The sequence below is a fragment of the Entelurus aequoreus genome, linkage group LG07 (assembly GCF_033978785.1).
Source record: "Entelurus aequoreus isolate RoL-2023_Sb linkage group LG07, RoL_Eaeq_v1.1, whole genome shotgun sequence".
Lineage (NCBI taxonomy): Eukaryota > Metazoa > Chordata > Actinopteri > Syngnathiformes > Syngnathidae > Entelurus > Entelurus aequoreus.
The window spans coordinates 67,295,093-67,310,959 of NC_084737.1; the positions used below are offsets into that span (position 1 = coordinate 67,295,093).

Here is a 15,867-nt window from a genome sequence, read left to right on the forward strand (position 1 = left end):
TAAACACATGACCGAGAAACTGAGTTTTACTTTATTAATTACACAAAGTATACAACCACAGTACAAATAAATGAACAGACTTAAATTGCGAGATTTCCTGTTAACAGAATTTTTTTTTTTTAAATATGATTTTTATTATCAATTGTTTGATTATGTTGATTAATCGATGTAGCCCTATTACATATGTCTATTATAACCACTGTTCTATAATAAAGGGGCTGACCAAATCAGCCACAAAAATGAGTAATAGAAATATCGCAGAAAGGCGTCTTTGGAACAAAAAGTATAAACCACAAAAAAATAGGAATTAGAATTAAATCCAATTTGATTAATGTGTGCAACCCTTCCTTAAAAAAAAAGAAAGAGATCCGCCTACGTAAAGAGTGACAGCCCACTCTTGCAATAACGGAAGTGATCCCTCAGATTATTGACCAATCATGTTTCGTCACTTGCATCGCTCCAGCGGTCATGGTGGCCTGTGATTGGCTGATGTTGCGAGCGGGGGGTGGGGTTTAACTCGCTGAGCTCAGAAGGAGGAAGAGGAGTTCTGTCATTTGGGAGATCTCACGGTAACAACGTCATTCTGAGCACAATGGCTAAGTAAGTTTTTAACACTGTTGGCTTTTTTGTTGTTTATACTAGAACGTTGTGAAGCTGTAATGTTGTATGGGCTTTACTACTTATTTATTTGGTTTTGAATTATAAGCGTGACAATGGCGCTACTATAGCTTGTTTGCTAGTGCTTGGGGGGGGTTTAGCCTGGAAAGTGAGGCGTGGAAATTCACTTCCTTGAAATTTTACCACACATTCTCAATTATAATTATACTATTGATTAAACATTGACTTTTTGCTGACATTCTTGTTAGTTTTACTATTCCTACTACTACTTAAGAGTTTGTGTTTTACTTTGTTAACACTATCACAGAGCTGACATTGCACTGATTGGTTTGGCTGTCATGGGCCAGAACATCATCATGAACATGAATGACCATGGCTTTGTTGTAAGTGCTCCTCAGCTTTTCTACATGTTACTGAAAATGTACATTCAATAATACTACCCCACGGTTCCCTTACTCAGGTGTGTGCCTACAACCGGACTGTCTCCAAGGTGCATGACTTCCTCAAGAACGAGGCTAAGGGCTCCAAGGTGATCGGAGCAGAGTCTCTTGAGGACATGGTGTCCAAGCTGAAAAAGCCCAGGAGGATCATCCTGCTGGTCAAGGCTGGACAGGCTGTGGACGACTTTATCGACAAGCTGGTTGGTGTCTGAAGTAGGGCTGCAACTAACGATTAATTTGATAATCGATTAATCTGTCGATTATTACTTTGATTTATCGATTAATAATCGGATAAAAGAGACAAACTACATTTCTATCCTTTCCAGTATTTTATTGAAAAAAAACAGCATACTGGCACCATGTTCTGGACATTGGGGATGCAGCATACACCAATAATAACACAGAAATGTAACTCATCAAATCAGAACTGGATCAGATATTGTTCACGTTTCTGTTGTGAAAAATAAAGGATTCATTTTAGGCTGCCTCTGAATAATAGCATGAAATATTCCAGCACCTTCATAACGTTTAGTTATACTAAAGCGTCACTCACATCTAAATATATTTATATAGCTTTATCGGGCCCGGCTACATTGATCCATTATGAAACCAACCTGAGATATTTCTGTCTGTTTCGTTTATTTCGAAATTGGTAACCGTGCGTTTTCTCTCAAAACGGAGTCAAAGGTGCCGGAGACACATTATCAGGCCCGCGTTGCAACAAAGGCATAACGTTAACGTTACTCACAAAAAAGCTGAACTCATGAATGCCTGTTGCCACTATGGACTTAAAAAGTTACGCAAAGTGAGTTCTTCCCTTCATCTACGGCTCTAACATGTTTCCTTTTCAGATGCTCCTGAAGCAATGTTGTACTTCCGTGCCATTTTGCAGGAAACGGTCTTCTTTGAAGTCTTTAAAGTGAAGTGTTCCCACACTTTTGACGACTTAGGTCGTACACTTTTCTCCATTGAAGCAATAACCTCAAGATGTTTTTCCGCTGAACTATCGGTACTGTTTTCCTGCGCCATTTTTTGAATGTTTCCAGCAAAGGGGAAGGCGTCGTCACGTGAGTTGCACATGACACATCATTGGCTGGCTTACCTCCACCTCATGAGACGTAGCTTCAGCGCTGCCCTGGCGCTGTTTTTTACTGTTTTTGTACTTATTTTGGATTATTGTTTCTCAGCTGTTTGTAAATGTTGCAGTTTATAAATAAAGGTTTATTAAAAAAAAAAAAAAAAATAGCCTCTGCGCATGCGTATAGCATAGTTCCAACGAATCGATGACTAAATTAATCGCCAACTATTTTTATAATCGATTTTAATCGATTTAACAGATTAGTTGTTGCAGCCCTAGTCTGAAGTTGCCAGAATCGCCTGAACGCAACAATTTCATCTTGCTTCTGTCCTCCCTCAGGTTCCTTTGCTTGAAGCCGGAGACATCATCATTGATGGCGGCAACTCTGAGTACACCGACACAACGGTAAGGAAGAAGGACACCATATTGCTGTGCATGTCCCAACTGTTGTTTTTTTGTGTTTGTTTTGCACAGCGGCGCTGTAAGAGCTTGAAGGAGAAGAACTTGCTGTTTGTGGGAAGCGGAGTCAGCGGCGGTGAGGAGGGGGCACGAAAAGGACCTTCGCTTATGCCCGGAGGACACGCAGAGGCCTGGTAAGTCTCGCATTGTCGCTGACAATGTTTGATTACCGTATTTTTCGGACTATAAGTTGCTCCGGAGTATACGTTGCACCGGCCGAAAATGCACAATAAAGAAGGAAAAAAACATATATACGTCGCACTGGAGTATAGGTTGCATTTTTGGGGGAAATTTATTTGATAAAATCCAACACCAAGAATAGACATTTGAAAGGCAATTTAAAATAAATAAAGAATAATGAACAACAGGCTGAATAAGTGTACGTTATATGACGCACAAATAACCAACTGAGAACGTGCCTGGTATGTTACGCAACACATCATGACAAGAGTCATTCAAATAACTATAACATATAGAACATGCTATACGTTTACCAAACAATCTGTCACTCCTAATCGCTAAATCCCATGAAATCTTCCTCCCCGGTGTCGCCTCTGGTATGTCCTTTCTTTCTGCTGCTCGATTGCCGTTCTCTGCTGCATATTTCACTACGTCCAGCTTGTAATCTGCAGTATATGATTTCCTTTTCGGTGCCATTTTAGTTCAGTCCTTCTCAGTTTTTATAAGTTACCGCCAATATTGATGGGATCCATTTTAATAGCTACGGCAGTAGCATATAGCAATTAGCATCCCACGACCCACAATGCACTTCTGCCATGACCCTCCCCCGCCAAATTCTTATTGGTTGACGTGTGAGTGACGATTGCTGACGTGTGTGTGACGATTGCTGCCATTTGCTTCGTCTCTTACGCGAATGAGATAAATAATATTATTTGATATTTTACGGTAATGTGTTAATAACTTCACACATAAGTCGCTCCGGAGTATGAAACTATGAAAAAAAGTGTGATTTATAATCCAAAAAATACGGTAGATTTATTGCATACTTGCCAACCCTCCCGTTTTTAGCGGGAGAATCCCGGTATTCAGCGCCTCTCCCGACAACCTCCCTTCTCCCGACAAACTCCCGGTATTCAGCCGGAGCTGGAGGCCACGCCCCCTCCAGCTCAATGCGGACCTGAGTGGGGACAGCCGTTCTCACGTCCGCTTTCCCAGCAGCTTGCCTGCCCAATGACGTCATAACATCTACGGCTTTTAGAGAGTAGAGTGCACAACAAGCAGAGAGAGTTCTTGGTTTCTTATGTGGGTTTATTGTTAGGCAGTTTCATTAACGTCCTCCCAGCGCGGTAACAACACACAACAACAGCAGTCACGTTTAGTCTACTGTAAAGCAGTTCGTCTGCCATAAACAGCAATGTTGTGACACTCTTAAACAGGGCAATACTGCCACCTACCGGATAGCCTGCAGAATACTGAAATTCAAGTATGTCTTTTATTTATATGTATAATAAAATAAAAATAAAATGTATATATATAGCTAGAATTCACTGAAAGTCAAGTATTTCATACATATATATATATATATATATATATATATATATATATATATATATATATATATATATATATATATATATATATATATATATATATATATATATATATATATATATATATATATATATATATATATATATATATATGTGTGAAATACTTGATTTGGTGAATTCTAGCTGTAAATATACTCTCCTCTTAACCACGCCCTTGGCCACGCCCCAACCACGCCCCCGCCCCAAACACATGTATTATTACATTTATAAAAAGCAAATACACATAAATGATAAATGGGTTATACTTGTATAGCGCTTTTCTACCTTCAAGGTACTCAAAGCGCTTTGACAGTATTTCCACATTCACCCATTCACACACACATTCACACCCCCCCCCCCCCAAAACAAAAACAAACAAAGATAACAAAATACACTTTGTTCAAGAAGAGTCTCAGGGAATAACCAACACATTATGTGTGTTTACATTGCTGTATTATTTTTGTCTTGACACACTTGAAACCCTGGCTGACCGAGTACTACATTACCTAGTAACAGGTTTTGCACACGGAAGTGCTAACAGTGAGTAAAGTCATGAGGAGTAGATAGAGTGGGTACCATGCATTGGGAAAAAAGAGCATTGGGTTTTGAGCTGGGTGAGGCACGCAAGCAAGATTCTAATGTGGGAATCAAGCTGGAAAAGTATTTGAATGCTGAGTTGGAATTAAAGATGTCTGGCAATGTACATAGTGGTTGTCTACCATGGGCATACTCATTTTGTGCGCGCAAACTCATTTTACGTTCGCATGTCCTCTCTGTGTAGACCAGTGGTCCTCAAACTTTTTTCAACAAGTACCACCACAGGAAAAAAATAGTCTATCCATGTACCACCATAATGACCATCATTATAGTACAGTAGCGTAGTAGGCCTAAGTATTCATTAAAAACGAGGCGGAGGTTTTATTTCAAAAGTATATTTAACATTTTTGGCCACTATAACATTACACACAGTTTGAACAGTAACACTGTTTTTGACTATTTAATTAAGTGATTCTTTGGCATACTACTGGATGGAGCTGTGTACCACCAGTGGTACACACATCGCGAACACAAACCAAGTGCTGAGCGTGGTTTTTACTCTTAACTATTTTGGCAGTGTTTTGACGCCATAGTCATGTCTTTCTTCTGTTAAAGGCCTCACATAAAAGACATCTTTCAAAGCATCGCTGCCAAGGTGGGAACAGGAGAGCCCTGCTGTGATTGGGTGAGTGTCTACATTTGAGTTTTGGGGGATCGTTGTGGCGTCTTTTGTACCTCGCAATAACCGAGTGATTGTCTATGCAGGTGGGAGACGAGGGCGCGGGGCATTTTGTCAAAATGGTCCACAACGGCATAGAGTACGGTGACATGCAGCTAATTTGCGAGGCCTATCACCTGATGAAGGACGTGCTTGGCATGGACCATGATGAGATGGCACAGGTGAGCGTTCATGGACGACTTTAGTAGCTATTTTCTGCAGACCTAATCCACCTGCTTTGTGTCTGAACCCCTCAGGCTTTCGAAAACTGGAACAAAACGGAATTGGACTCGTTCCTCATCGAGATCACCGCGAACATCCTGAAGTACCGAGACCCCGATGGTACACACCTGCTGCCCAAGATCCGTGACAGCGCAGGACAGAAAGGCACAGGGAAGTGGACTGCCATTTCAGCCCTGGAATACGGCACACCTGTGACTTTGATTGGTAAGGAAGTAGCTGCTTTCCTATCTCATTCCTCTTCTGACTCATCTGTCGTTGTCACGGTTACGCCAATAGTGGCCCATCAAACCTGTTTCAACTAGGGCTGCAACAACTAATCGATTAAATCAATTAAAATCGATTATAAAAATAGTTGCCGATTAATTTAGTCATCGATTCGTTGGATCTATGCTATGCGCATGCGCAGAGGCTTTAAAAAAAAAAAAAAAAAAATATTTTTTTTTTTTTAAAAATAAATCTTTATTTATAAACTGCAACATTTACAAACAGCTGAGAAACAATAATCAAAATAAGTATGGTGCCAGTATGCTGTTGTTTTTTTCAATAAAATACTGGAAAGGATAGAAATATAGTTTGTCTCTTTTATCCGATTATTAATCGATTAATCGAAGTAATAATAGACAGATTAATCGATTATCAAATTAATCGTTAGTTGCAGCCCTAGTTTCAACATGAGGAAGTGTGAATGGTCCGAGCAGCTAACACTAGCTGGCTAAGTGAGTCTCTTCCTGGCAGCGAGGTTGATTTGTGTCCATCGTTAAGAAGATTGAAGGCTTTTCTAGCAGTCTGCTCATCTCGGGTGACATAAGGAGGATTTGTTTGCCTACGATCTGCCTTTCATAAACAGACAAGGTTGGTCCTGGAAGGTCAGGAGGTGTACAGTATTCATATTTAAAGTCTGTGCAGTGTGGGAGTTTGGCATTGCTGAGTGTGTGACAGCAGTACAACCGGCCTCATTGTACAAGAGTGGAGCTGCAAGCCAACATGGTGTACTTTGCACATTTGTCTCGCCAGTGTCGACATTCCTCGCCGGGATAGTTCTGTGGACACAGGCTATACAAGCAATACTCACGTGTACAGAAAAAAACATCCCCTAAATGTTTTTGCAGGATGTGAAGTGCATGCCAAAGCAACAGGTGGCGCTGCATCGCCAAACTATAAGGTTTTTTTTATACAAGTCAGACATCCATCCATCTTCTACCACTTGTCCCTTTTGGGGTCACGGTGGGGTGCTGGAGCCTATCTCAGCTGCATTCAGGCGGAAGGCGGAGTACACCTACGAGGCACATGCACTAACCCCTGTTCCATCGTGCTGCCCCATTATTACACTTAGATTTCAAGTCAATTAAATGTCACATAAAAATCTACAAGTAGATTCCTGCTATTGTGGAATTTCCCTAATGTGGGATTAATAAAAGTCTATGGCAATTGAGACGCCAATGAAAATGCCTGGATTTAAATGCTGCATAGAAGCACCACTGTATACTACACTGGCTTGCTCCTCCCCCTCCAAATCTCCAAACTAGCTTGATGTTGACATTGTGCTCTAATTTCCGATCAAAATGTGCAATAGGTGACTAATTAATGGGTAGCACAGTTGCCAATCAAACTGCTTTATTGTATGGTCGGCCGCCGCCTCCTTCCTGAAGCTTCTTTTTGGAATTACCTCAGGTTGAAAAATGTTCCCAGGAAGAATGTTGTCGTTATTGGAGAAGAATTCAGATTCTTCTCCAATAACCCTCTTCGTTTTTGCCACTCGCTACAAAGGAAGCTAACATGCTAAATGCATCAAAGCCCAATGTAGGGTTAAACCCTAAATATAACTGACATACTCATTAAACACACATTAATATTATAAAATGTATAAGTACTGACTCCTAGTAAATGATAATGAAGGATGATTAATAGAAGAGATGTAATCAGAGTCAGAGTACCATGAATTGATTTACGTGGACCCCGACTTAAACAAATTAAAAAACCTATTCGGGTGTTACCATTTAGTGGTCAATTGTACGGAATATGTACTGTACTGTGCAATCTACTAATAAAAGTTTCAATCGATTAATCAGTCTTTAGCCTGGTCATCGTGCTGTGCTTCCATCTTTTGTGGCGCAGCGGTACGCGACTATGCTGTTCCGCAGGCCGCTGGGTCGTCCTGCTAGTTGGAGAATGTGTCGAAATAATCCGCACTGCTGGTTTGCTTGTAATTTCACTAACGTTTTAGGATAATATACAGTATATGTTTGTGGTCACCTTATTTTTATTGTCATTATTATTACACCTCATATTTTTCACTCGTCTGACTTGAAATCAGAATCGTCAAACCTCGCGTCCTTTGCCAGTTGGCCAATCAAACGTGGTTACAGGGAACAGCAAGTTTGTGTGCGCTGCAGCTAATGCAGTCTGTGGGATATTAACAAACATGCAGAAATAGTTTAATGGTGACTGTGTAAAATGGTTGAAGGAACTCTCCAGTGACACCAGTACGAGGTTAAGATAGCGTTAGCTACCAAAAGAGACCTTTTCCTTGTTTCTGCTTGTTTGCTGCTCTTAAATATGCGGGATGCTTTTATCATAACGTGCTGCATCATTGATGTAGTGAGATTTGTGTAATACTAGCTACATTTGACAGTGCTGTATTTCTCAGCTCAAAATGACAGCAACCCCTTTGACAGCATTCCTCATCTTCTTTGGGCCCTTTGCTCTCTTTCTACCTTGTGGGTGTTTTTCTTTGAAACATCCCTTTTTATCTGCACTGCGCTGTCCCTGTCCCTGCCCCGCATCACCCGCAGTGTGATCTGCATCACCAAATGCTGCACCGTTCCCATTTGAATTTTCCTGAAGGAATCAATAAAGTACATCTACCTATTTATGTGCGCTCTTTTCGAGCAGTCTTGCGGAAACCTAAAATATTTACATTTTATTTCTGTGTATTTTACTCATTAAACGAAACATTGACTCATCTTGCCTCCACTAAGTCATGTAAATAATGTGGAGCTTCAAAGCAGACTACATCCTGCTTCACCATTATGATAGTGGAGCATGGACAAGTCAAGGGATTCCATTATTGCCATAAAGACTCCTATTAATAAGTGACTAAATTGATTAAAATTAACTTAGACTAAGTTAATTAGAATGCTCTTGAAGTTAACAGAATGTTTTTAGAATTGTGAAAAAGTAACAGAAGATATTCACCTAAACTTTGATTCATTCAAACCCCAGGTTGAACTTTATAATTGTGTGTATTTTAGCAAGTCATGCTTACCTTGTATTCAAGCTACTTCATGTATTTTGGACTCTTCCACCATTTCCTGCTTGCTCAATAACCTGTTTTGCAAGTTGACTGGAAACTTCTTTGCACACAACCACTCATTTGTGTTTGCGTCTTCAGGGGAGGCTGTCTTCGCCAGATGTCTGTCCTCTCTGAAAGAAGAGAGAGTGGAGGCCAGCCACAGCCTGTCAGGGCCACAGGGAGTCACCTTCAAAGGGGACAAGGCCGCCTTCTTGGAGGACATTAGGAAGGTAGAACTGTCAGTGGCACATGGTTGCTCAATTAGATTTCCTAACTATGATGCCCTTTTTTTTTTGTCCTTTCATCACATGTTGACTATGAAAGCCGTATTACACATAATAGTAATTAAAGCCTGTTGAGGAGTAACTATTATATTGTCTAAGGGGAGTGTCACCGTGCCAACACCAATACTTAACAGTGCATCCGGAAAGTATTCAAAGCGCTGCACTTTTTCCACATTTTGTTATGTTTCAGCCTTATTCCAAAATTGAATAAATTCATTTTTGTCCTCAAAATTCAACACACAATAATAATGACAATGTGAAAATGCTTCTTTTTTTTCCCAATTTAGCAAATTTATTACAAATTAAAAAAAATCACATGTACATAAATATTCAGACCCTTTGCTCAATACTTTGACGCACCGTTGTCAGCAATTACAGCCTCAAGTCTTTTGGAATATGATGCTTATCTTTGGGCAGTTTTGCCCATTCCTTTTTGCAGCCCCTCTCAGGTTCCATCAGATTGGATGATTTTCATCCAGGATGTCTCTGCACATTACTGCATTCATCTTAGTCTAGTCAGGGAGGTGACCAAGAACCCGATGGTCACTTTGTCAGAGCTCCAGCATTCCTCTGACGAGAGAGGACAACCTTTCAGAAGGACAACCATCGCTGCAAAAATCCACCAATCAGGCCTGTACGGTAGAGTGGTCAGACGGAAGCCATTTCTTAGTAACCATTCACCTGAAAGACTCTCAGATAGGGATGTCCGATAATGGCTTTTTGCCGATATCCGATATTCCGATATTGTCCAACTCTTAATTACAGATACTGATATATACAGTTGTGGAATTAACACATTATTATGCCTAATTTGGACGACCAGGTATGGTAAAGATAAGGTCCTTTAAAAAAAATTCATAAAATAAGATAAATAAATAAAAAACATTTTCTTGAATAAAAAAGAAAGTAAAACAATATAAAAACAGTTACATAGAAACTAGTAATGAATGAAAATGAGCAAAATTAACTGTAAAAGGTTAATACTATTAGTGGACCAGCAGCACGCACAATCATGTGTGCTTACGGACTGTATCCCTTGCAGACTGTATTGATATATATTGATATATAATGTAGGAACCAGAATATTAATAACAGAAAGAAACAACCCTTTTGTGTGAATGAGTGTAAATGGGGGAGGGAGGTTTTTTGGGTTGGTGTACTAATTGTAAGTGTATCTTGTGTTTTTTATGTTGATTTAATTAAAAAAAACAAACGATACCGATAATTTCCGATATTACATTTTAAAGCATTTATCGGCACATCTCTACTCTCAGACCATGAGAAACAAAATTCTCTGGTCTGATGAGATAAGGATTGAACTTTTTGGTGTGAATGCCAAGCATCATGTTTGGAGGAAACCAGGCACCGCTCATCACCAGGCCCATACCATACAAGTGAAGCATGGTGGTGGCAGCATCATGCTCTGGGGATGTTTTCCAGCGGCAGGAACTGGGAGACTAGTCAGGATAGAGGGAAAGATGAACGCAGCAATGTATAGAGACATCATGGATGAAAACCAACACTTCCCATCCAACTTGATGGAACTTGATGGGTGCTGCAAAGATGAATGGGCGAAACTGCCCAAAGATCGGTGTGCTAAGCTTGTGGCATCATATTCAAAAAGACTTGAGGCTGTAATTGCTGCCAAAAACTGCATCAACAAAGTATTGAGCAAAAGCTGTGGATACTTCCATACATGTGATTTTGTTGTTGTTGTTTAAAAAAAATAAAAATACATTTGCATATTAAAAGAACAACTATTTTACATTGTCATTATAAGATAATGTGTCTAGAATTGTGAGGACAAAAATGAATGTATTACTATTTTGAATAAAGCTGTAGCATAACAAAACATGGAAAAAGTGAAGCGCTGTGAATACTTTCTGGATGTCCATCTTGTGTAAGATGTCTTTGATGAAACGTGCTCATATCAAGTCTATTTGCAGGCCCTGTATGCCTCCAAGATCATCTCCTACGCTCAGGGCTTCATGCTGCTTCGCCAGGCGGCCAAGGAGTTCAGCTGGTCCCTCAACTACGGCGGCATCGCTCTGATGTGGCGAGGAGGCTGCATCATCCGAAGGTTTGTATCAATAATAGAGCACTGACCTCATCTTATGTCTTTTTAGGCACTCCCCTAGGGACATTTTTTTTTTCAATAATCCTTACAGCAATGTCAACATGATTTGAGGAATTTAAATTAGAATGTATCATAATTAATGAACTTGTCTTTGTGCCTCTAGTGTGTTCCTGGGTAAAATCAAGGAGGCGTTCGACAGAGACGCTGAGCTGCAGAACTTGTTGTTGGACTCTTTCTTCAACAACGCCGTGCAGGACTGTCAGGTATGACGAAGGGCGATGATGCAATACCTGCATTGATGCTAATTTCCTCTTACAAAAGTCTGCGGTGAAGCAACACTTTTTTTTACCGTTTTGTCATCACGCATTTGATGGCTTAACACCCTCAGAGATGTAATATTGTCATTATATTAATAGTATTCGCCTTTCTTACTATCTCAAAAGGTAGACTTTTTTTTAAAATGAGGTATTATGATGACATTAGAAAAATAGCTCTGATTACTAGGGTTGCATGCTATAGAAGATATAAATGATATCAATTTGGCTGATTCTAGCTGTGTCCCGCAAATTTGACAGCGACACGTGAACAAAGGCGTCCTCAAAGCAATGTAGCGTCCTTGCTAGCGGCTAACGTCCCTTCACAATGCAAAGCCGCTTTTAAGACAGCAATCCTCGCCTCCATGGCGACAAATAAACTGTTTCTTACAAGTATCCTTATCACTGGAGGACAAAGATTAGCTAAACATGCCACACTAGAAGGATAGGCTAACCACTAAGCTAAAGTGCTTGAATGTAAACAAAGGTGGACGGGTGTTTACAAATATCGACAGAAACAAAAGCAAATAGTATAGTATCAGGTTGGTACTACATTGGTTAGATTGATAATCTTTAGTTTCAAATAATATTTTGTCGTTTTTGTTACAAAATCAGGTAATAAGTCCCTGGACACATGAGGGCTTTAATGGAAAAAACCAAAGGATTTTAATCAAAGCCAATAGTAGGAATTATTTGAATATTTATTTGATATTGTTTACATCGCCATACTGTGTTTTTGTCTGGTTATAATTGTAATAAAAAAATAATTAAATGATCTTTAAAAATGTAAGTATCAGTATCAGCATTGGTTTGACCAATATTCGGTAACTACTTGGTATTAAATCAAACAAATTAGCAAGTCGATTTTTATTAGTTCTGGGAAAATAATACAACCAGAAATGACACAATCTGTTACTGAATACATCAGCAGATAACTAGGAATATTTTTAAACCTGTTTTAAATTGGCTCAATTGCCATTTACGTACCAAATAATTTATTGTGATACATATTGGTATCGCCGGAGTCTGCAATATATATCATGATATAGATTTTAGGACATATCGCCCATCCTTGCTGGAAAACTTTTCAATGAGGCGAGATTAATTACCGCAATTTGCGGACTATAAGCCGCACCTGACTATAAGCCGCACCAGCTAAATTTAGGGGAAAATACAGATTGCTCCATATATAAGCCGCACCCGACTATAAGCCGCAGGGTTTTGATGTGTAATTACCGTAGTATATAGGGGTTCCTGCTACCACGGACGGGATTGTCGGGACAGAGATGAGCGTCCCATTTATTAACAATAAATCTTTCAATCATTCAATCAAACTTTCACATCTTTGACATGGCGAACAGCATTCGTGCAGAGTACAAATAATACAACGGTGCAAAGTAATACAAAGTGCTCGCCTGTACGTTATCAAAATAACCAGCCTACCGGTATATGAAAAGTCAGTCTTTAATCATTGTGTCATTGTCTTCCTCCTGAATACTAAAACCACCGAAATCCTCTTCGTCGGTGTCGGAGAAGAACAGGCCGTAAATAAGCCGCACCCTTGTATAAGCCGCAGGGACCAGAACGAGGGGAAAAAGTAGCGGCTTACAGTCCGGAAATTATGGTATACTGTGCAGTTGGTGCTTTAAGGTGAACAAATCAAGCGCTCCTACCGTGTAGGACAGGGGTGTCAAACTCATTTTAGCTCACGGGCCGCATGGAGGAAAATCTGTGCACACGCGGGCCGCACTATTCAAATCATGGCATTAAAAATAAAGACAACTTCAGATTGATTTCTTTGCATTACTTTGGCCAAAATAGAACAAACACATTCTGAAAATATTACAATAAAAATATAGAAAAAATACCGGCAGCGGTAAAGTTTAGATCCATGAAGGAAAGAAGAAAGTGAATGTATGTTTATAACTGAATATATTTACATATGCGTAAACATTTGTTGTCTTTTGTATTATTTTTTTAATGAATTGTTTTTGACAACATTTTTCCAAAACACAATATAGAATGTGAGATATAACAGGATAATGCATACATTTATCATTTGTTTTCAAAGCGGTTACAAAAAATTTACTGTCACCCCATTTTATGACTTGATGGGGTCCCTGGGACCCCATTTTGACAGCTCCTAGCGCCAGCACTGATGGAGTATTGGTGCGTGCATAACAGCAGCAGGCGGCTGTGGCCTGCGGGCCGGTTTTAACACTAAATCAAATGTCATCCAGGGGGCCATAGATAATTCATTCCAGCCAGTTCCGACCCACGGGCCTTGACTTTGACACTCCTGGTGTAGGAGGTTCCAAACTGCCCCTAAACTCATTGGACCTCTCAGTGTAACCAAACATGGTGTCAGCTGTGCAGGACTTCTTTACTCCTTCAGAGGAAAATGTCCCGTGTCCTGCACGAACCAAATGCCCTGCAAACACTAAGCATGGAAAAAAGGGCAAATATACTTAAAATAAAATCTGAGATATAAATAAGTTTTTGGTATCGGCTTGGAAAGAAATATATCGCGTGTCCGTACTCTTTTATACAACTCTTGTAATGGATGTCATTAGACTGTGTACCTAATGAAGTGTCCAAAGTGAGGAATCATTTTTTTATGTCAGAAAAGGGCAAGAACATTTCAAGGTGAGTTTTTGTACCAAGAAGGTAATGTTTGCTTTGTAGGAGTCGTGGCGTAGAACAGTCAGCACTGGCGTCCAGCACGGCATCCCCATGCCTTGCTTCACCACCGCGCTGTCCTTCTATGACGGCTACAGACACCACATGCTGCCTGCCAACCTCCTCCAGGTAAACAGCATCAAATGAAGAACTGTCATTTGCTTTTGGAGCAAACAAAAGGTAAAGCCTTGTGTTCCGTTCAGGCTCAGAGAGATTACTTTGGAGCTCACACGTACGAGCTGCTCAGCAACCCGGGACGCTACATCCACACCAACTGGACGGGTCACGGTGGGAACGTCTCCTCCTCGTCCTACAACGCTTAGTGAGGACAACATGGCTGAGGTGATGTTATCTGTGAGGAAAAGTGGACATGCTACACATTCCACCTTTTTAACCACGCTCCCAACTCCCAATCGCGTGTCTCTGCACTTTTATTTTTCAACGTGTAGAATGACAGTATATGAGCTGTCAGGCTGCTTAACGCTGGATTAAGACAAAGTGTTGCACTGTGCTGTGTTAGACTAAATAAAGACTTCAATCCCTTTATAATTAGCTTGCACGTTCCTTACTCTCCAGGTGCCCTAAACAGGATTGAAAAGGGTTTGTTTGTGATTCTAAATTAGGCAACAAGTTGGCAGCATTCTTAAGCTCATCCACACTGCAGTGTACACAACATAGCTAATGACACATTGTTTACTAACAGAACAGTAGACCTCCATATTAAATAACATTCATGATTAACAAATATACACAATAAAGAGCAATTCTACTAAGTGGAAAGTCCACTTCATAATTTGACTGCTGATGCATCATTGGACGAACTCGACATCAATCATCACTGCACGGTCACTGATTGGCTGGAGTGTCCCTTAAATCAGTTGAAACTGTCTGCAGTTTACTAGTACCTCATTTGAAAGTTGTTTTAGTAACTCATTGCAACAAAGACAAAAATAAATGTATTGTGGCAATTAAAAAAAAAAATGCACGGTTTGCTCTCAAAAAGAAACATCTAAACAGGAAGTGGTAATGGCGCCTCAAAATGTCACCTGAGGTCAACTGGGTGTGAGATCTCGGCCAGTGATACTCAAACCGTGGTGGTACACCAAACAATTACTTAAATAGTCAAACACATTGTTACTGTTCAAACTGTGTATTGTTATAGTGGCCAAATATATTAAATATACACTTGTTAAATAGAACTGCTGCTGTTTTTAATGAATACTTTGGCCTACTTCGCTACTGCATTTTAATGTTGGTCATTATGGTGGTAGTTGGAGAGCCAAGTTTTTTATAGGTGGTACTCGCTGAAAAATGTTTGAGAACCACAGGATTAACTCTTCAATAGCAGCATATTAGAATTAAGTTGCCCTACACTGCATATCTAAAATGGGTCTAAAATGTATTAATCTGTAACTCCTTCCTTCGTCCACAAGATGGCGCCAATGCTGTTGGTGGTGGCAATCACATCAATTATTTGTTTGCTTGGTCCTGCCAGGATTCAAATTCGTTGAAAGACAATGCAATCTAGTCATATCCACTATCCAGCAGTCATGTAGAATCCATTACATTGTATTATTA

At 40.0% G+C, this 15,867-nt stretch overlaps 1 protein-coding gene across 1 annotated transcript; it reads left to right on the forward strand.

The window, feature by feature from the left end:
* The first annotated feature begins 507 nt into the window (after positions 1-507).
* Positions 508-14,838, forward strand: pgd (phosphogluconate dehydrogenase). The gene is made up of 13 exons (XM_062054333.1): positions 508-600; positions 926-1,001; positions 1,079-1,258; positions 2,476-2,541; positions 2,611-2,729; positions 5,298-5,367; positions 5,448-5,582; positions 5,658-5,847; positions 9,035-9,165; positions 11,166-11,299; positions 11,460-11,559; positions 14,296-14,418; positions 14,493-14,838. Exons 1-13 carry the CDS (start codon positions 593-595, stop codon positions 14,610-14,612), a joined length of 1,452 nt encoding a protein of 483 aa, XP_061910317.1. The 5' UTR covers positions 508-592; the 3' UTR covers positions 14,613-14,838.
* The last annotated feature ends 1,029 nt before the right edge of the window (positions 14,839-15,867 follow it).